The 21900-nt window shown below is 43.1% G+C and overlaps 2 protein-coding genes across 2 annotated transcripts; both read right to left on the bottom strand.

Annotated features, from left to right (window-relative positions):
• Positions 1–471: 471 nt before the first annotated feature.
• On the bottom strand, positions 472–7257 carry Vamp1 (vesicle associated membrane protein 1). Its single transcript, XM_003463283.5, has 5 exons — positions 7073–7257; positions 4335–4461; positions 3943–4101; positions 3195–3246; positions 472–2816 (listed from the first exon to the last, which is right to left on the bottom strand). Coding segments are annotated over exons 1-5 (357 nt in total). The 5' UTR covers positions 7075–7257; the 3' UTR covers positions 472–2799.
• A 13449-nt stretch (positions 7258–20706) lies between these two features.
• On the bottom strand, positions 20707–21850 carry Mrpl51 (mitochondrial ribosomal protein L51). Its single transcript, XM_003463262.5, has 3 exons — positions 21607–21850; positions 21413–21523; positions 20707–21001 (listed from the first exon to the last, which is right to left on the bottom strand). Exons 1-3 carry the CDS (start codon positions 21683–21685, stop codon positions 20805–20807), a joined length of 387 nt encoding a protein of 128 aa, XP_003463310.1. The 5' UTR covers positions 21686–21850; the 3' UTR covers positions 20707–20804.
• Positions 21851–21900: the final 50 nt, after the last annotated feature.

The following is a 21900-nucleotide window of genomic DNA, read 5'->3' as shown; positions in this document are numbered from 1 at the left end:
ACAGCGGGCAAGGGCGGGGAAAGGAGTTGTATGCTAGAGGCCTTATCTGGGCACGTCCCCAGGGACAGAACGAAGCAGGCTAGGGACCAGCAAGGAGGCAGCGTGGGAGGCCTGAGAAAGTCTGAGCTGTTTGCTGTGAGAGATACCCACTCGACTTCCTGTTATCACTTCCTCTCACCAGTACCTGCGAGAGCTGGGCTGCTTCAGGTACAAACACCGTGAGCAAAGACCACTTCCTCTGCCAACACAATACCACAGCACACACAAGCCACCCTTCCTGCCCGCAGCCGTATGGACCGTGAGGAAGAAACAACATGCTGGGGCTGGGGATTTAGCTCAGCGGCATAAGCACCTGCCTTGCAATCATGTAATCATCAGTTCGATCCCTGGTACCAAAAAAAAACAAAAGAAAGAAACAACGTGCCCCTCCTCTCCCTCCCGTTACTCCAGCCCAAACAATAACGGAGTCAGTTGAGTGGTAGGAATTTGTATTTTTTGCTTTTGTTCAGAATACATGAAATTGGTAAATATTCCACATGCCTTTGGTGGAAGTACAACTGTTATTATTCTATACAAGTATGAGATTGGGGTTAGGAAAAAAGACAAAGAGGTAATGACAGACACACAGTGGAAACCCACATCATCTCATGGCAAACCAAAGAAGGGAATGTGGGGAGCTCGGCTTCATTTGAGTGCAGAGTCCTGGGGTTTAGCTGCATATCTGCTCATGCACATGGGGAGTGGGAGGGAAGAAGAAACAGCGAAGACACAGAAGAGGTGCAGGATAGGATGAGAAAGAAAGTAGAAGGACCAACACCCCCACAAGAACAGAGCCAGCTACACCTGGTAAGAGACAGAAACCCAGGAAATAATCCCATGCTAAGGCTGGTGGGCCAAGAGGGTGGATTTGCTCCAGGCTTGGGACACATCCAGGACAGTGGTGGTTCTTCTCCAGCGGTGAGCCCTACATTAGGCAAGGAGGAGCCCAGAGGAGAATGAAGACCTTCGAGGGGACGCTGGGAGGGTGCACTGACTGCTCTCTTCCAGCTCTTCAGTCCCGCCCTGGGGCAGGACAAAGGGAATTTGGGGAAGCAGGGACGGAGGGAAAGGAAGGATGGTTTGCACAATGAAATGCTGCTGCATGGAAAGTAGCATCTGGGTCCAGCCTACTGTGGCCTCAGCCTCTGCCTGCTTGTGCACCAGCGGACAGAAGGCACCACAGTCAAGGGTATTCCCTTCCTATTCCCAGTCTGCCCTCTCCCTGCAGCACCTGGGTTTTTCTTATCCTGAAGCTCAGCAACAGCTCCCAGGAGTTGCAAGGTGGCACACACACCTATAAATCTCAGCACTCGGAGAGGCTGAGGCAGGAAAATCACAAGTTCAAGCCTAGCCTGGCTCAGCAAGGCTCTTTCTCAAAATACAAAATTACAGAAAGGGCTGGGAAGTGTAGCTCACTGCAAAGGCCCTGGGTTCAATCCCCTGTACCACCAAAAAAAGAAAAATCCCAGAATAGGCTGAGCAGCTCCCATCCTCAGGTTGCTCAGGTTGTACAATCTATTTAACAAAACATGCAAAGAGGAGGAACAGAAAGGAGGCATATGGATTTGGACAGGTGAGGGTGCTTCAGAAGAAGAATGCACTTTGGAAAAGAACAGTCAGGCAGCTCTGGGGCAAGGGCCCTGTGAAATACACATGCACGCCTAGCGCTGACTGCACTGCTTGTACCCTGAGACTGAGTTGCTACACTTCCCTAAACCCTCTGGATCAGCCTGAGGAAGGACCTCTTGCCATGTGTCTGTCTTAAGTACCTGGGGCAGCGCAGAAGAAGGTGTTTGATAGGAGTCGAAGGAGCTCGCCTCTTAACACTCTCACATTCCTTTATCAGTTAGGAAGGAACTGGGCCTGCCTTTGCAAGACTGCAAGAAGCTGATTCCTGTACACTTGTTATTTTCAAATTAGGCTTTCAACTCACTTTTTCTATTAACAGGCATCCTCTCTATACACCAAGAATAAAAAATGACTTCAGAGTCCCGACTTTAGCCAGATCAACTTTCCTGACGCCCTCATGAACAACACAGGGCGTTGCAGAAAACATACAGAGACAGTGTCTTCTAGTAGAAGCAAATAGGACTGTTTCTAAAACAGACTTCTGGCATGTTTTACAATCAATAAAGACTTGTTTTCCAGACCTGTAGGGAACAAAGTACATAGCTGGAAGATCCCCCAAAGAAATAGAAAATCTTGAACCAACAGATTAGCAATGACTACAAAAAACAGGCCTGACTTTCTAAAAGGGTATTGCATCAGGACCTGCTGGTCCCTGGGCCCCTTCTGTAGGATCCAATGAGGGCTGCACAGGGCAAGTCACCACTTTCCCATCTGCTCACAGTCCCTTCCTGGCAGCAGCCGGCCTTTCTAGGAGATGCCAAGAGCACCAATACACTTCTCCTGCCACCAACCTTGCCAGCATCTTGGGCTCTTTACCTCGATCTTTCCCCTGCCTCTGCCTTTGGCTACTGACTCTTTCTGGCTTTGGAGGAGCATGAAAGGACATAAGAAAGGGATAGGGAGGAGGTGCCAGCTGTTGCTCTTCAGGTGATGATTTCAAGACTTCGCCATGAGCAGCATTTCTAGTGTTGAGGGCCAGAGTGCAAATGAGTACAACCAAAAAGGAGTAATGAATGATGGGAAGCCCGGGCTGGGATGCAGGAAGGCAGATGGGAAGTGGTTGAGAGCAAACAGAAGGAGAAGGACATGAGCTCAGATGGTAATGGAGAACAGGGAAGGGATGGCACATTCTTAAGTAAAAAAGTAGACTGGACACAGGAATCAGGAAGTCCCAGATGGAGAAGAGAGAGACAGGAGAAAACAAGAGGGCAAGTTACATCAAGTTACCAGACAAGCAGGCCTTCCAGTTGCAAGTGTCCCAGCCCCACAGTTTCCCTCTGACCCAAGCCAGTGACAAACAGCACAGCCCCGCTCCCTTGGAGCAGGGGGAAGACTTGTCCACCAAGAAAGTTCCCTGGTTCAGCCCTTCCCCCCTCCAGAGCCCATGATAATCCCACAGCAGCGGTCTCCATACCTCAGTCAGAGCAGCCCCACTCCCCAGGCAGGCAGGCAGGCAGGCAGGGCTGGGAGAAGACTCCGGGACATTCCCACCTCTTCACCCCATCAGCAGCCTCAGCGATACTTACTTACAATAACTACCACGATGATGGCACAGATAGCTCCCAGCATGATCATCATCTGAGGAAACATGGACCACACATGAGCCCTTGGACTTGGGACAGGAGAACAGAAACCAGAACCACAGATGTGGAAACTGACCTTCCTCCATCCTTAGGACAGTGGAAGATGCTACCCATCACTCAGAAAACCCGCAGGCCTGTGAGAAGGGCCCACCTCTCTGCTTCCCACAGGACTGAAAGCCCAGCACCATGTTGGCAGCTCTTCAGGAACAGCACAGAGTGGGCATCGGGGCCTTTTTTGCTCAGTTCCTTCTGTCGAGGGACTTCACAAGGAAATCTAATGGAAATGTACATGTTGGATCTTTATTTAGTTGGTTTGGCTTTCACTGTGAAGAATTTAGTGCCTTGTCAGAAAATGCAGATATTTTAACCCTGTGCTAGCGTTTTGCTGTTGGGTGTGCCTGAGGAAGGGCCATGGAAGAATTCTTACAGGAGACTACTACGGGCAAAAGCATCTAATCCATTCTAAACTTCTCAGGGTAGCACTTTCTGAGTGGTTCTTAACACTCTAGCCTACCCTGGTGGCCAACATGGGTATTCATCTCTCAACAATGAGCACTCACTTTCCTCCCAAGAATCATGCAGGGCGGGGATCTGGCACCATAAGTGGGAAAGACTGTAGCGGTCAAGGATTTTCTTGCCTTTTACAAGTGGAAGCCCAGGAAAAGAAAGCGGAGAGGATAAGGAAACTCACCTTGCAGTTTTTCCACCAATACTTCCTCTTTAGCTTGGCAGCACTGCTCTCAAACTGTGAGGCTCCCGCCTGTAAGGCGTCAGCTCGGTCATCCAGCTCTGACAGCTTCTGGTCCCTCTCCAAGACCTTGTCCACATTCACACGCATGATATCCACCACCTGTGAGGTGTGCACAGACACAGCGGCTAAGTTTCCTGCTAGAGATGGAAAAGAATATCTAGAGGATCACAAGTCTAGACCTGTGTAACTAAGGAATGCTTTATCTCCAGAGCTTTTAACCATCTCTCTATTAAAAAAAAAAAAAAAAGAGAGAGAGAGAGAACAGACAAGATGCTCCCTTATTTCTGAACTCCTGTGGTTAGAAACTCTCCGAGAAACATATATACACCTACCTCCTCCACTTGTGCCTGGGTTTGCTGTAGTCGTCTGTTGCTGGTCATGTTGGGAGGAGGGCCAGGAGGACCCCCACCGGGGGCAGCCCCTTCTGTCCCTTCAGCTGGTGGCTGAGCAGGAGCAGACCTAAGAAGTGGAGAGTACACAAAGTAACCAAGTGGAGAAAGGAATGGCAAGCATGCTCAACAACGCAACTGTGAGTAGGTTCTCTTCTGTTAATGATAGGGATTCTAGCCCCTTGGCAAGTCCAAGTAGGGAAAGGCCACATACAGGCCAAAGCCAAAGAGGAAAGAATATGTAACAGCTTTCAGATGGAGCTCAGTGTCATTATAAGATCTTGTTTGGGGATAGCCCCTGACCCAAACTCTAACACAATGGCTACAGGGACTACCCTTGACCTAAATAGCACTTGTCTGGCTGTCAGAAGCCTTCACATGAAGCAAAATGGGAAAACCCAATCCAGAGCAGGAGAAAAGACTAAATCCTCAGGACAAGCCAATGAACTAAATTGCAAAGCATGATTATACAAGGCAGAGGCAAACTGACAGACACTGCTTATGAGGATACAGTTATTGATTGCGTTTCATGCAGTGATTAGTAGTAGTTCAGGGCTGCTATAACCACAGCTTGGAAGATCACCAACAGCAAATCTACGCAGACAGACTGAGTCAGCCTACACAGATGGACTGAGTCAGGACTGTTTGTTTGTACTGTTTTTGGCAAAGAAAACAGGAGTTGCACTTATATTGAATCTGGGGTCCAAAATAATTACATTAGGAATGCAAACTGTTCCAAGTGTACAGGCAGGAAGTTAAAAATGCTACAAATAGTGTTTAGTGGACATGCATCATTGACATTCTGTCCCTTCCTTTTCTAGATCTGGCAGAATCTCAAGGAACACCCCTAGTTCCCTACATTCCATAGAGAAATTATGGTTTTTGTTTAGGCTACTGTATACACATAGTGATTTTTCTCTCTTTCAGTATCACTTACGGCTTCAGGATATCTTAGGTTTAAGGAGGGAATCATTCAATGTAATGTCAAAGTAAACTTTTCTCTATAATCCAAGATATGAAGGCTAAATTCACCTGTTAACAAATTCCCAGATGCTAACCTAAAAGATGAGGTTTTCTCTGACAAGGGAAAAAATATAGGCAGGGGCAGAGGATTGCTACAATTTTCTGGAGAGCACAGATTTCCTTAGGAACCCCTAAAGGAAAAGTAGAGCCTCATTAAACACACTTCACTAGAACAGTCCAAGAACAAAAGCACTAGAGGTTAAACCATCACAAAGAAAGGAGAGTCCCTGGCTAATACCATAAAACTAATACTTAGAAGTTCCTCTGTCCTAAATGAATTCCTTTCAGCCTTAAAAAAAATGGACTATAATCCCTCAAAAAGGTCTTGCTAGCAGATTATTCTGACTTATTCCCACTTAAGGAGTCATTTTCATGTTTCCCTGCAAGGCACAGACAAGGCAAGGGGAAAAAAGACACAATGCTAAGGGCCTAAGACTATTGCTGTGCTACTGTGCTAACTAAGCATTCTAGATCCAGACTGAAGGTGGAAATCTCAATGAGTAGTGAGCATCCAGTGTTGGAAGAAGTCCAGGATGGTGGCACCAATGACAAGATTAAGGTCAGAGACCTCGTGATCCCCTGCTAGCCACCATGCCTTCTCCATCTCCTTCTGTTCATCTCACATGGGCGCTGTATGGAATCAGTCAGCTGAGAAGGGTCCCTGGCCCCAAAACAAAAGCAACTGAACTTAGCAGTTGTCCAACATGCACAGACTAGCACCTATAGTTAAACCTAAGAAATCCAAGAGAAATGGCTATATACATATTTCGAGGGGCTCACTTCACTTACTACTTGTTGGGAATTAGAAGCGCTCAGCAATAACATATCCAGCGATAGTTACAACTCTTATGTAACACCAGTAAATCTTTCCTCGTATTTGTTACTAAGAGAAGCAACAGAAACACATCTAGGACGTGGCCACTGCTCCAGCTAGCAACCAAAAAGAAAAATTTCTATTAAATGCATTGTGCTCCTGACAGAGAAGTACTTAATATAGCCTAGCTCTCCTGCAGGAACTTGGGAAGAGGACAATGCTGAAGATGTCTAGAAACTAAACTGTGTATTGGAAGAAAGAGGCAATGTTAAGTTACTCCTCCAAATACTTGCCTCGGACTTGACTGTAAATCACCACATAGAAGAGTGGTCTTGGGATGAACACGCGATGCCGTACCACCGTCCCTCTGTCTTACGGAGGGGCGCAGCTGGCACCAGACAACTGGCACTAAGTTTCTGGAGCTCTGCACCTCCCACGAGGGGTAAGTCTCAGTTTGGATGAGGGGCATGCACGCATCTAGAGACTGCAGGGCTGGCTCAAAATACAGACTCAAATGACCAGAAAGGGTCTTTCAAGCACCCCGCTTCTCCCTGGTCCCCTTCACCTCTCTGGGGGTTTCAGTACACGAGATCAGAAGCAAACACCAAGCAGACAAAAGGTGAGGGTGCCGTGAACGTGGGACCCCCGCCTCCCTGCCTGGCCCGGGGTGTAGCTGTGGCTGGTGCAGGAAGGGGGTGCTGCCCCTCCCGGGTGGGCCGGCGCGGCCGTACTTCCCCGCGTCGCCGCAGCTGCTGCAATGCGCCATTTTCCGTCCCGCAGAGTCCGGCGCTGGGGGTGAGAGTTGGTAAAGACGTGTCCAGCCCCTCCACTAGAGTCAACTCACATTTTTCTGACAGAGTGTGTAGGGGTCCGTCCCCTCTCGGGATGCTGCGGCGAGACACCCGGCGGGAAGACGCTGCAGTTAAAGCGGAGGGAACCGCTGAGCTCCGCCTCTCGTAAGCTACCCGGAGATCTAGCTGCGGCGGGACTTACTGCGGCTGACTCGCCGGTCCTCGGCTTTATTAGTGATGGCCACGCCCCCAGATTACGTTACGACCTCGCCGTCCAATCCACGCCCGGAATGGGCGGACTTCCAAATCCAGATATGCTGGTGCGCCTCGCCCTTGCAGTTGTGCCAATCATAGTTCTCCTCTTATTTCGAGTCAAGAAAGGAGCGGTTGCGGTGAGGGCCCTCCAACTGACCTATGCCACTGTAGTTTGCTTACCTGGCTAGCTCAGAGGCCGGGCAGAGTAGTAACGGACCGGACCTCTCTAGGACTGCCTTGACAATTGAGTTAGGGCTTTTTGGTGCTTGCTAGCCAATTGCTGGACAGCTCCTGAGCTCGGGCCCGCCCACCGCAGGCGGCTCCGGCCAATCACGCCGCTCCTGCCGACAGCCGCGGGCTGATCTGGATAGAGTTTGGCCCGCTGGAGTCTTGGCTGGCAGTGTCCCGGACCCGCGCGGACTCCACCCAACTCCCACAGCTGGCCACAGCCCTGAGGACGCAGAACCCACGAAACCAAGCCATCGCCGGACCCCTAGGTCCGGGCGTGCGCCTTCCTCCGACAGACCAAAGCTAGTATAAAGGATTCGTTCGTCCAAGTGTTTCAGTATAACCCATCCTAAATTGAATGCTCGAGACCTGCTTCTCTGTCCCTAAATCAGGAAAGCTTCCTAGATTTAACCCCCCCCACACACACACACCCCGTTTCCTTGCTTTTCCCCCAAGAATTCACTAACTCGAGTTGATCTTTTTCCTCCTAATACTTAAGAATTTTCTTTTCTCTCACGATTACCCCTTCCCGATCATCAGTTGTAAAACGTACCATTATTTATACCTTGTTTTTAAAAAGTTACAAATAAATTGTAACTGTGAGTTTTATTTTACATTTATTGAAAGCATAGGTTTATATACATATGAATTTTTATCGTTTTGTTCTTGTACTTACAAAAAAGGAAAACACATGGAAACAATGTATGCACATTTTCATAGGCAAAGTCTGATTTTTAATGTTTCCTTTTTGACTCGGTTTTGGATACCTCGAGTTCCCATATGCTGTGGTTCTGTGTGTGCCATCAGAAGCTTTAGTGATACAGCATTTCCAAACAGTGTTCTTCTGTCTCTGGAATTTTCTTCCAAACTTCAGTCACCCGTTTTGCAAGTTTTGATGCTCATGAGCAGCTATGACAAATCCAGTATGATTGCTGACTAACACCTACAATTTGGGAATTGCCAAAAGAGAGGGAGAAAGATGCCTTTTATAATCAATTAAGTATAATTGATCCCATTCCTTTTCTTCCTCGTGTCTCTAAGAAGCCAAAGGGATGATCTATTCAAACATCACAACCCTGTTTAACATCCTTAAACAGTAGCTGTTACAAACACCCTGTATTAATCATGTATTTACCCGTCCTTCTCCTGCAGCCTCATCTAAATGACAATTTGTAAAAATTGAAAACAATTTATAAGCCCTTGATGCCAATAGGAATGAGAAGACATGTTTCTAGCATTATAAACACCTATGTGTTACCAGCATTTCTACCCTGGAAAAATTTTAAATTGCTGAATTTTTTTAAATTTCAGGTTTTTTCCTTTTCTTTTTTCTTTTATTTATTTATTTACTATTTTCTTTTTTGGTACTGGGAATTGAACTCAGGGTCTCGCGCTTGCCAGGCAGGTGCTGCACCGCTAAGCTATATCCCCAAATTATTTTTAAAGATTTTTTTATTTTCAAATAATTATTCACATGATATGGCAAAAAGAAAAGTTCAGGGGCTGGGGATTTAACTCAGCGGCATAAGTGCCTGCCTTGCAAGCAGGCAGTCGTGAGTTCGATCCCCGGTACTGATAAAAAAGAAAAAGACAAAAAAAAAAAAAAAAAAGAAAGAAAGAAAGAAAGAAAAGAAAAGTTCAGGGAGGTTCCCCTAAGCTGTTTACTCCACTCCCCCAACAGTAACATTTTTATAAGTATGATGAAATATTAAACCAGGAAACTGGTATTGATGCAATAATTTATCTGGAATTCATCAGTTTTACAGACAGCCATTTTTGTTTGCTATGTATAGTTTATGCAATATATCACCTGTAGATATGTGTGCATTCATCACCACAGTCAGGATGCCGAACTATTGCCTTAAAACAGGGCTCCCTTATGCTACTTCTTTATAGTCATCCTATCCCTAGCCCTGTCCCTTAGCAGTGCTAATTTCTCTCCCCCTCTATAACTTGGTTTTTGTTATGTAAATGTATTATATCATGTCTAACCTTTTGAGATTGTCTGGTTTTTTTTTTTTCATTCAACATAATAATTTTTGAAAACCAGGTAGATGGCTCACATCTGTAATTCCACCACTCCAGGAGGTTAGAGCAGAGGGATCACAAATTTGAGGCCTACTGAGCACCTTTGTAATTTAGTGAGACCAAGTCCTAAATAAATAAACACTGCTTGGGCTGTAGCTCAATAGGAAAGTCATGGGTTCAAACCCAAATACTTAAGGGGAAGAGGGAGGCACTTGAGACCCATCGAAGTTATCAGTAGTTTCCACTGCTGAGTAATACTGTATTCCACAATATGGACATTGTTTAGTCATTTGCCAAATGAAGGTAAATTTTTAAAAATGTTTTAACTATTCTAGGTCTTTTGACTAAAAGGGCATTTCTTGGGGCTGGGGATTTAGCTCAGCGGCATAAGTGCCTGCCTTGCAAGCAGGTAGTCGTGAGTTCGATCCCTGGTACCAATAAAAAGGAAAACGACAAAAAAAAAAAAAAAATGGCATTTCTTTTCTTTTTTTTTATGGTTTTTGTTTTGTTTTATTTTTTGAGACAGGATCTTACTATGTAGCCAAGGTTGGCCTCAAAAATCACAGTGATCCTCCTGTCTTAGCCCTCTCAAGAGCTAGGATTACAAAAAAAAAAAAAAAAAAAAAAGAGCTAGGATTACAGGAAAAGGACATTTTCCAAATGTAGTTATGAGCTGACAAGAAAGCAAACACTAGTGTGATAGCATATACCTATAATCCCAGGATTTAGGGGTTTAGGCAGGAGGATCACTATGAATTAAGGCCAGCCTAGGGTACATGACAAGACTGTGTCTCAAAAAGACAAAAAAAAAAAAAAAAAAAAAAAGAAAGAAAGAAAGAAAAGAAATTTGAAGAAAGTAAACAGTAACTGAAGACCAGTAAGCTACCACAGAGGTAGCAGAGAATTGAATTTGAGCATGGTAGCTTCAACAGGATGCTACCATGGCACAGAAGATAAAGTCTAAGACTTCCTCAAAGTAGGAAATCTAGCTGGGTATGGTGGCTTATGCCTATAATCTCGACACATGGGAGGCTAGAGCTAGAGGATCACTGCAAATGAGGCCAGCCTGAACTGGCCAGCCAAACACTGTCTCAAAAAAAGCGGGACAGGGGAGAATCTAATAGACCCTACCATCATAAAGCTGGAATCCTACAGAGCATATCATCATGTAAAAGTAGATTAAAAATATTCAGGCAACCAAACTGTCCCTAGAGAACTGTATCATAGACAATTATTTGTTTGGGAGTCAGATATCTAGTGGAACTTCTTAATTTTTTTTATTTTAAATATTTACAGAGACAGTTGGGCATGATGGTACATGTCTGTAATTCCAGCACTTTGGGGGCTGAGGCAGGAGGCTTGTTGCAAGTTCAAGACAGTTTGGGCTACAAACTGAGCTCAAGGCCAGCCTGAACAGCATAGTGAGATTCTTGTCACTAAAGACTATATATATATATATATATATATATATATATATATATATGGAGAATTTATAACTCCATACTGTTTCATTCTGCCTGAATGACTTGTTTTATTCTTTTGGGGAGGGGCTTTGAGAATCTTTTCTCCTTCCTATAAACATAATGACAAGAATTGAAAGTGTTTGGGGGTTGGTGGTACCACCAAGCACCCAGCAGAAGCAATGTTAAGTCCTCCCAGGATAGATTCATCTTTAATCTAGGCCTTGGGAATTTCCGTAGAGACCATGCCAAGAGAAATAAATTGTGATCCAAAATTGAGCACAAGTAAGGAACAAAAATACCAGAGTAAGTGCCAATACAGCTGGAGGCAGGAAATAAGAAAGTTAGAAAACCAAGCCCAAGAGTCCAATGTCTGATTAATAAAGGATCTAAAAGAAGAGAGCAGGATATGTGAGGCAAAGAAAGACAAAATATTTGTGAGTGTGATTAATTATAAAAGAAATAAAAGAAAATTTCCTGAATTGAATGAGCCTTTGCAGGTTAGAGGGTGTAGTATGTGTCTAGCACAATGAAAGAAAAATAATCACATCAAAACTCATCTCTTGAGTTGGGCATGGAGGCGCACGCCTGTAATTCCAGCACTCAGGAGGCCGAGGCAGGGGGTACTACAAGTTCGAGGACAGCCTGGTCTACATGGTGAGTCCAACGCCAACTTGAACTACATAGTAATACTCTGTCTCAAACAAAATAAAACAAAACAAAACTCGTCTTTCACTGTATGTGGTAACCTTGTGAAATTCCCAGGTTCAATCCCCAGAATCCCTCAAAAATACTAGAGAGAAATACTAGAGAGATCTTAACATGTCAAAAAGAAAATAAAAAACAGGAAGAAAATTTAAAAATCTGAATAACATTTCAACACAAGACTAAAAGATAGAACAATGTGTCAGTGCCTTTAAAGTTCTGAAGAAAATGATTATTAACCTAGATTTCTCTAACAGCCAAACTGTCAATAAAAGATGAGTATGAAATAAAGACCTCCTCCAGATATGTAAATAATCAAAAATGTTACCTCTTTTTTCTTTTTCCAAATCCATTTTATTTCAAGAAGAAGAAAAAAAAATTACATCAAAATTTTAAAACACATCAATCAGGGGGCAACAATGGTATATGTGTTGCACATTATCATCTGTCTCTGTTTTTAAGTAGGCTAGTAGAAGATGGGCTCTGATAAATTGGAAAGGAAAAGGCAATAGCTAGCCAGGCTTGGTGTGCACATCTGTAATCCCAGCACTCGGGAGGCTGAAGGAAGAGCATCATTGCAGGTCTGAGACCAGCCTGGGCTACAAAGTGAGCTCAAGGCCAGCCTGAACTGCATAGCGAGTCCTTGTTTCAAAAACACAAGGAAAAAAAAAAAAAGGCAATAGCTGAAAGACATAAGAGGTCTATGCAAAATTGTTGAAAGAAAGAAAACATTAGCAATGGAAGCCGTGCCACAGACCCAGAAGAGCTGTCCTGATGAAATCAAGAGAACAGTTAACACTGCAAGACAGGCTTCCAGGAAGACACTGCTAAAGTATCTGACAGGCTTACACAGTTGGAAATAATATATATTATTTTACATAATGCTTACATCATAATGTTTCACAGATCTGTTGAGGCACATGGGAAAATTCAGAACTAGAGTTTAAAAGGAGGCAGCTTCTTATTCTTTCCCTTTTCTTTACTTATTGAATAGGTTCTGTCTATGTGTTACCCAGCTGGCCTCTGATTTTCAATCCTCCTCCCTTTGCCTCCCAAGTATCTGTGACTATAGGTGTGTGTCATTAGGCCCAGTGGGAAGCAGCTGTTAAGAAAAGACAAAAAACTGGATAAGAAACAGGAGTTACATCAGTGAGGGTTTTTCAGTGAGGGTGCCAAAACCACTCAATGTGGAAATGACATCTTTTCAACAAATACTGCTGATACAATTCAATGTCCACATCCAAAGAATGAAGCTGGATTTGGGTGGCGCCATGCTAGGGATTGAATAGAGGGCCTCACGCATGCTAGGCTAAAGAGAGGTCCTTACCTCACACCATACCCAAGCATTAATCCAAAATACTCCAAAGATCACAATGTATGAATCTAGTATAAAACTAACAAAAACAAAAGTAACGTCTTTGTACGTCGAATTAGGTAATGGCTTCTTAGATACAGCAAAAAGAAAAAAAGAAAAAAAAGAAAAAATAAGGCATTGTCAAATTTTAAACTTCTAGCGGGGCATGCTGGTGTATAATAATCCCAGCACTCAGGAGGCTGAGGCAGGAGGACTGCTATTGAGTTTAAGTCTAGCCTGGGCTACATAGTGAACTCAAGGCCATTCTTACTCAGACCTTGTCTCCAAAAAAATTTTTTTAAACTTCTGTGTGGAGTGGAGATGTAGAACTCCTGCTTAGCACGCACAAAACTCTAGGTTTGATCCTCAGCACCACCAAAAATAAGGTCAGTTTTGTGTTTCAAAGGATAGGAAGCAAGAAAGTGAAAAAACAGCTTGTGGAATGAGAAAACATTTTCAATTCATATGTCTGGTAAGGAACTTGTATCTGGAATGTGTAAAGAAGTCTCATAGGTCTGAGGTGCAGTTCTAACACTTGCTTCCTAGGCCTAGGCCCTGGATGCAATCCCCAGTATCATAAAAAGAGAGGGAGGGAGGGAAATAGGGAAAGGATCCATTGAGACATTTTCCATTGAAGGTTGACAAATGGAAAAGATTTATCAGTCTTCAATAAAAGATGCCCCATTACACTAGCCATCAGGGAAATATAAATCAAAACTGCAATGAGATATCCCTGTGATGGTAAAAAAATTAATAAAAAGTGTGGATAAGGATGTGGAGAACCTAGACCCTGCAAGTGGTAAGGTGAAATAGTGCATTTTGGAATTTTCAGGAAAAGATTTTGGAAAAAATTTTGGCATCTTGTCAAATGGTTAAATATATCGCTATCATATGACCTGAAAATTCTACTTCTAGATACACAGGCAAGAGAAATGAAGACATATGGTCACAAAAAATCTTGGCCACAAATTTCAAAGTAATATTATTTAAAATTTTTTTAATCGGTACTGGGGATTGAACTCACGACCCGTGCTTGCAAGGCAGGCCCTTATCCCACTGAGCTAAATCCCCAGCCCCAAAGCAGTATTTTTAGAATAGTCAAGAAGTAGAAATAGTCCAAATGGGGGCTGGGGATTTAGCTCAGCGGCATAAGCGCCTGCCTTGTAAGCAGGCAGTCGAGTGAGTTCGATCCCTGGTACTGATAAAAACAAAAAAGACAAAAAAAAAAAAAAAAAAAAAAAAAAGAAACAGTCTAAATGTCCATCAACTTATGGATGGATAAAACTTCAAATTTTTCATTTTGTTGTTTCAGTAGTGGGAATTAAATTTTTTTTTAGTGCTAGGACTCAAACTTACAACCTTACACATGCCAGGCAGGTACTTATACTGCTGAGCTATATCCCCAGCCAGTACTGATGTTAAACACAGGACCTCAGATATGCTAGGCAAGCAACCTGCCACTGAGCTGTTATTTTCATATTTTGAAATAGAATAATCTAGTCTCACTAGATTATTCAGACTGGTCTTACACTTCTGATACTCCTGCCTCAGCTCTGAGTAGCCAGGATTACAGGTGTGTGCCACTACTTCCTACTGTAACAAATAGATATATTATTGTGGTATAGCCATAGAATGAAATATTATTTGACAATAAAGAGGGATGAAGAACTAATACAGATGACACCACCAACAAACCTTGAAATCATTGTGCTAGGGCTGAGGATTTAGCTCAGCGGCATAAGCACCTGCCTTGCAAGGGTGTGGTCGTGAGTTCGATCTCCGGTACCGATAAAAAAGAAAAAGAGACAAAAAAAAAAAAAAAAGAAAAGAAAAGAAAACATTGTGCTAAGTAAAAGAAGCGAGTCTCGAAGAGTCACGTGTTAAGACAATTTATATTAAATATCCAGAATTGACAAGAACAAGGCTGGCAATTTAGCTCTGTGGCATAAGCGCCTGCCTGGCAAGCATAAGGTCATGAGTTTGATCCCTGGTACCAAAAGAAAAAAAAAAACCCGGAATAGAAAAAAACAGAAAGTAGATTAGTGGTTGCCTGGACTTGAAAGGGAAGGATAACTGGGGTGACAGTGACGAGCATGGAGTTTCATTTTGGGGTGATGATGAAAATTTTCTGAAATTGCTTGTAGTGATGGGTGAAACTCAGAACACATTAAGTCACTGAAATAAGTGAATTGTGTATATCCCAGAACTGTATCCCAATACAATAATAAAAATTTTATTTTGAGACAGGGGCTCACTATACAGTTCAGGCTGGCCTTGAGCTCACTTTGTAGCCCTGGCTGATCTCAAACTCACAACAATCCTCCTCCCTTGGCCTCCGGAGTGCTGGGATTACAGGTGTGCACCACCACACCCAGCTAACATTTTAAATAAGAAACATGTTATCCCATGTAACCATATGACTGATATTGAGCAGCATTTCTAAATTTCTAAAAGTGTAACCACTGTTTGTCAATTTAGCCCAAAATACTGGTATTCCTATGATGAAGAAGGGGTTGTGAGATCAAAAGAGGTAAGGAAGGTATAAATTCATTTCCTAGGCAAGATGACAACTACTACAGGTGCTGGTTCTCTCTTCTAAAATCACACTTGAGAATCTACAGAAGCTACAAGTAGTCATGAACCTTAAGAACAGCCACAAAAGCATACTCATGCCCTGGGAAGACTGAAGACCATTATTATGGGTCAAATTGTGTTGTTCAAACATTTGTACGTTGAATCTCAATTTTTTCGTTTTTGCATTTTTGAGATGGGCTCTCACTACACAATTCAAGCTGGCCTTGAACTCACTATGTAGGCCAAGCTGGCCTCAATCTTATGGCAATCCTCCTGTCTCAGCCTTCTAAGGAATGGCATTACAGGCATGCACTACCATGCCTGCTTTAAAGCATACATGTCAACAGTTTTTTGTAACCTTCATCATCTGACTCACCTCCTCCTCCTGCCCTATCTTTAACCACACACTGTAGCTCCACCAGCAAACACCATGCACAATTCTTTCAGCACATGCGATTTTTCACCTCTGGACCTTTGTTTCTGCTTTATCTCCCAGGAAAGCCCACTACCCTCTCCTTCTTGTAGACTCCTTTCAACCAGGTGTGGTTACACACACCTGTAATCCATTCTAGAGGGTGAAACTAAAATTGCAAGCCTAGGCTGTGCAATTTGGCAACTTTGGTATGGTGATGCATGCCTGTGATCCCAGCACTGAAGAGGCTGAGGCAGTAGGATCGGTGGGAGTTCGAGGTCAGCCTATACTACAAAATGAGTTTCAAGGCCAGCCTGAACTGCATAGTAAGACCCTGTCTCAAAAAGATAAAAAAAAAATTTTTTTTCCAGTAACTTAGTGAGACTGTCTCAAAATAAAAAAGGACTGGGAACATAACTCAGGGTGAAGGCCTTGGAGTCAATCCTCAATGCCGCCAAAAAACAAAACAACAACAACAAAACTCCTTTAAGAAGATGTAGTGGCTGCCTCCTCCAGGAAGCCCTCCCTACCATTCCTGCTTCCTGAGAACGGGATAGGTGCCCTCCTCTCTACATCTGCACACTGATTTCCTACTTCTAGCAACTGTACTTTGCCAAGACTTACTTCAAGTGCCACCTCTTCAATAAATGCTTTTTTTATCTTCTAAAAAAAAAAAAAAAGACCTCTCAGGTTAGGGATAGAGCTCAGTGGCACAGCACCTGCCTGGCACGTACAAGGTCGTAAGCCTGATTCACAGTACCAAAATAAATAAATAAATTCAATTAAAAAATTAAAAAGACCCCTCATAGAACTCTAATTTTCCTATGTAATTATCATATTGAAATTCATATTATTTGCATACATATTCTACAGAAGTAGGATGAAATAGGAACCAACCCTGATCCTGATTTATTCTTTGTGGTTTTTGGTTTTTGGGGACATGGTTTCACAATGGATCCCAGGCTGGCCTTGAATTCACAGTGACCCCCTACCTCAGCCACCTGCATGCTGGGGTCACAGGCTTGCACAATCCAGCCTACACAGCTTGATAAGTTCCTCCAAATATACTTGCACATAATGGTTCAGCGTTTATTGAAAGAAAAATGTTACATAATGTTTCAAAACACAAACAATATTATTCTGTCCTCAGAAATGAGACCTTTGTATCTTCACAGTAGGAAGCATTTTATAAATGCCAGCTGACCTATTAATTTTCTCATCACTAACAATCACATATTCTATTAAAATGTGCTTATTTTTTCAGAGCTCCTTCCACTTGGCAGACTCAAGCCCTGGATTTTATTTTCTCCATTCCAGTTCCATCAAATCATATAAACATCACAGCCACTTACAGATCACATCAACTACCATATTCTCCACACAGCCCCTCCCAGCCACCCCTCGGAAAACTCACTATTGTATGCACAAGAAGAGCAGGAATGGTAACCTACTCCCACATTATATCCACTGCTCTGCTGCTCCACAATCCACTTATTTAACAAGCACTCAGTAACTTAACTGCACATTTGTTGTATATACTCTAAGTCCAGACAAGCACAAGTGATGTCACTGGACTAGGGTATCTCTCCCAGCCCTTGCTCGTGTCCCTGTCATTGCACACTGCTACTCCGACCAAAACACACAATGCTTTGCCACTTCCTTGAATCTTTTTGCTGTTGTTTTTATTTTTGAGGCACATACGTGGACCAGGCTGGGCTAGAACTCACGACAATCCTCCCGCCTCAGCCTCCCAAGTGCTGGAATTATAGGCATGCGGCACCACACCAGGGTTCTGCCTTTAATCTGGGCTGGCTCCAATAAGCGACATCACAACTTCTGGGCTTTCATTGAGCTTTGCAACTTCTATTTTTGCCCACTGGGATGAAGCCTCTATGTAAAGAAGTCTGGACTCAACTAGTGAGTAATGAAACCACAAGGAAAAAGGAACTGAGGCAACCCACTATGCACCTATTGCAATCTCAAATATTGTATACAGTCATCCAAGTATCGTATCTCTTTTCCAGTTTTCCTCAAAAAGTTACATGTATAATCCCATTGAGACGTTATTGGAATCCCAGCAAGTTAATTCTAATCTACCACATCTGATGCAACCCACAGCAAGAGTAAAGACACCAAGACATATTTCAAATTAAGGGCAGCAAAGGATCCTAAATCTAATCCCTGTGAAGATGTGCAGACAAAGGCCCTGACCCTAGGCCTCTCCCAGAATTTATCTTGTGAAGAAAGGGGGTGGCTGAGGGATGAGTGACAGTGAGGATGCGAGTATTACCAGTAACTTGAGCTGGCTGGCCACGTAGGGAGAAAAGCATCTCTGCAAAATTCAGCTTCTGATATGTAAACTTTTGTGCCCTGGGGAGTCACAGTGTCTTTTACTTGAGGCTCATACCCAGTTGACATTCCCGAAGCTAATGGTTCTAACATCACACTGTGCTCATATCTTTTAGAGGGCACTATGTGAGGAAACAGAGGTTGTCTGATGGCTTATAGAGATTACGTATCAATACCTCAGCTAGCCTTATTTGCAATGCTTAGAGACAATTGAAGAGATAAAGAAATACCATAACCAGCTCTCTACATATCATTGTAAGGAAATAAGTCCCCATAAAGTCAAAGTTGCAGCAATTGTCCCGCATTCAAGGGGAGACACAAGAGTTGGCTCCCACAGCACCAAAAGTGGGTGAACAAATTTTGGCCATGCTGGCCCAAAGCAAGCTCACAGCTGAACACAACCTCCTGCCTCTCCAACTCACAACAAATGGGGCAGAATCAATCAGCTGAGTCCAGTTAACTTCCAGAATATGAATCGATACTTGTTTTTGGTAATTATTTTTCAGGATGGACTGTTTTGCAACAGAAATCACTGCACTAAGTACTTACTTTAAAGGATTTGAATCACTGATTCCTCTACTTTCAAACCCCAACTCTATCTACAAGTACTTCCTCTTCTTTATTTTATTTTTTTTGTCTTTTTCATTTTCATTTTTATCGGTACCAGGGATCGAACTCACGACTGCCTGCTTGCAAGGCAGGCGCTTATGCCGCTGAGCTAAATCCCCAGCCCCCACTTCCTCTTCTTTAATTTCAAAAATTCCTTTAAGGACATATATTTTCATTCAATTCTTCAGATTTCATTAGTGTATATATTTACTAAACCCTATATATACATATTTTCTTTCAGACTGGGTCTCACTAGGTCTCACTAGGTAACACAGGCTCAAACTCTCAGTCCTCCTGCCACAGCCTCTCAAGTGCTGGAATCAGGCATTTGTCACCACAGTTGGCTATACTAGTTTATGGAACACCATTTATTCCTAACACAATCCTAGAGGAAAAGGTCTGTATGATTCCTAACAGGATTTTAAAAACGAAGATTTGGGCTGGGGATTTAGCTTAGCATTATAAACATCTGCCTGGCAAGTGCAAGGTCAGGAGTTTGATCCCCGGTACCAAAAAAACAAAAAACCAGACTAAAACAAAACTAAGGTTTGTGGAAGTTAATGTATCTTGGATCATACACATAGAAAGATCAGAGTCTGAACTCAAACCCAGATCTAATTCCAAAGCTTTTTTTTAAACCTTTGCAGTGGTGGGGATGGAATCAAAGAGATGTTAGGCAACCGTTCTACTGCTGAGCTACATCCCTTAGCCAATATCCTTATCCATAAGTTATACCAGAGATTTGCTCGCATCAACCTCCAAAACCTTCCTAAAGAACACAAAACAGCTTCCAGTCATATAAAAGCTTTTCTTTTTTTGGAACTAGGGATCAAACTCATGAATTCATACTTGTCAGACACATGCTTATGCTACTGAGCTAAATCCCCAGCCCTATAAAAAATTTTTTTACAAGCAATGCATCAACTTAGTATGGTGGCCTACATTTATATAATCCCAGCATTTGGGAGGCTGAGGCAGGAGGATCACAAGGAGTTCAAGTCCAGCTTGAACTATATAGTGAGACTGTCTCAAAAACACAAACAAAAAAAAGGAGTATAAGCTTATGCATACACAGTAAATGTGAGAAAGATTTAAATATAAATTGAGTGTTTGTGTTTTTTTGGGGGGGGATGAGTACTAGGGATTGAACCCGGGACCTTCAATATGCTAGGCAAGTGCCCTACCACTAAGCTACATTTTCAGCACTGTTTGTCGTTGCTGTATAAATAATTAAAATTGGGAATTGGGAAACCTACTCAGGACCCTTCTGTCTCTCTGACAGAAGCTTTCTTTCTTGAAATAAATATATCCTGCTCTTAAAAAATTAAAATTTATCATCCATACAAGTGCCAAATAGGATAATCAGGTGGAAAATTTTCCTGCAGCTTGTTTTTGCTCCTCAGAAGCAATCATTTTCAAAGGGTTGGGGATGTAGGTCAGTGGTAGGATACTTGCCTAACATGTGCAACACTACAAAAACAAAACAAAACAACAAAAAAAACACTTGCAGTATATGAAGGGCCAGTGTCATAAAATGCCAACAATAAATTATTTTCACCAACTTTCTCTATTTTTAAAGGCCATAAATATAGACTAGAAAAAGCAAGTGATGAAGCCCAACTCTAAGACCCTAAGACTTAAGGATGAATCAGACTCCATACCCTACATGTATAAATACAAGTCCCTCTTAAGAGAAAAATAAAATGTGTGATATTAGATCCCAAAGCTCCATTTTATTAGCTTTCCTCATAGGGAAAAATCCTGTCCCTCTTCTCCAGGGAGTTAAATGTGCCTCTTCCACAGTTTTTCTTCTATCGGTACTTCCCACGACGATTAAAGTGTTTGTAGAGATAGCTGATACGTTTTTTAAGATTATGCAGGTCATCAATGAACATTCTATTTCCAACCATTTTCTTCTTTCGGATACATCGCTGTAACTCATTTCCCTTCCAACCTCGAAGCCATCTGGGGCCCCTGATCAGGTCTTTGGGGTGTTTTTCAAAGTCTCCTGCGTAATGTGAAGAAAAAACATATTACTTCCAAAACAAGAGAATTCAGCCTAGACCAGCTAAGGCTTCAGCCCACAGTTGTGTCTTCCTGAGCAGCACTTACAGATAAAACACATTATAGTGTCAAGAACACAGACTTCAGAGGCAGAATGGTTGGGGTTCAAATTCTGACACTATTTACTAGCTTTGAAAAGTTAACCTCTTGCTTCCCCAGTTTCCTTACCTGCAAAGTGAAAAGGTTATTATAAGAATTAAAACGATTGGTATCTACAGATACATTCAAAACGTAACAGTCAGACAACTGTTTGCTTTTACTACTGAGCACAGAACCGTTCCCTAACCAGGTAAAAAAGACAGTCTGGCTTTAACAGCCCTTCTGTAATTTGTACCACGCTAGAATCAAGCCTTACCTAGGATGCCGATGTTGTCATATACTCCAAACATGGCCCTCTTCTCGTTCCAACGATCAACCACTTTGGGAGGCGGCAGAGTGAGCCTTATACGGGACAATCCAGGAACACCTAGAGATGGGGAAGAGAAGGGATGACTCTGAGCTGTTACCAAGAAGCAGTTCTCAGACAGTCTATCTACAGAAGGCACTTACCCAGCGAGAAGTTTCTGCAAGCCAAGGTCACCAAGCCGCACAGGCCCCTACCAGCCCTCCAAAAGAGGGCCCCTGACATTGCCCTCGGCTAATCCTCTGAACAGCACATCAAATGAGCCCTAGAAAGTGGACCAGGTTTGGCCTTCAAGGAGATGACAGCGCGAAACTTCCCTGTAGCCCTTACACCGGTTTCAGCACGCGGGAAGCCATTTTGGATCTTACCCAGGTAGCTTTGAGCGTATGCCCCGCCTCCAAGTTCCGGCCAGCGGAGGCGTAGCAACCCGCCCACTCTAA

This window comes from Cavia porcellus, unplaced genomic scaffold, assembly GCF_034190915.1.
Source record: "Cavia porcellus strain 051 isolate PalLab524CR breed Dunkin Hartley unplaced genomic scaffold, mCavPor4.1 scaffold_27, whole genome shotgun sequence".
NCBI classification, from domain to species: Eukaryota; Metazoa; Chordata; class Mammalia; order Rodentia; family Caviidae; genus Cavia; species Cavia porcellus.
The sequence above is the reverse complement of the archived record's forward strand: the minus strand, read 5'-3'. Positions and strand labels throughout refer to the sequence as shown.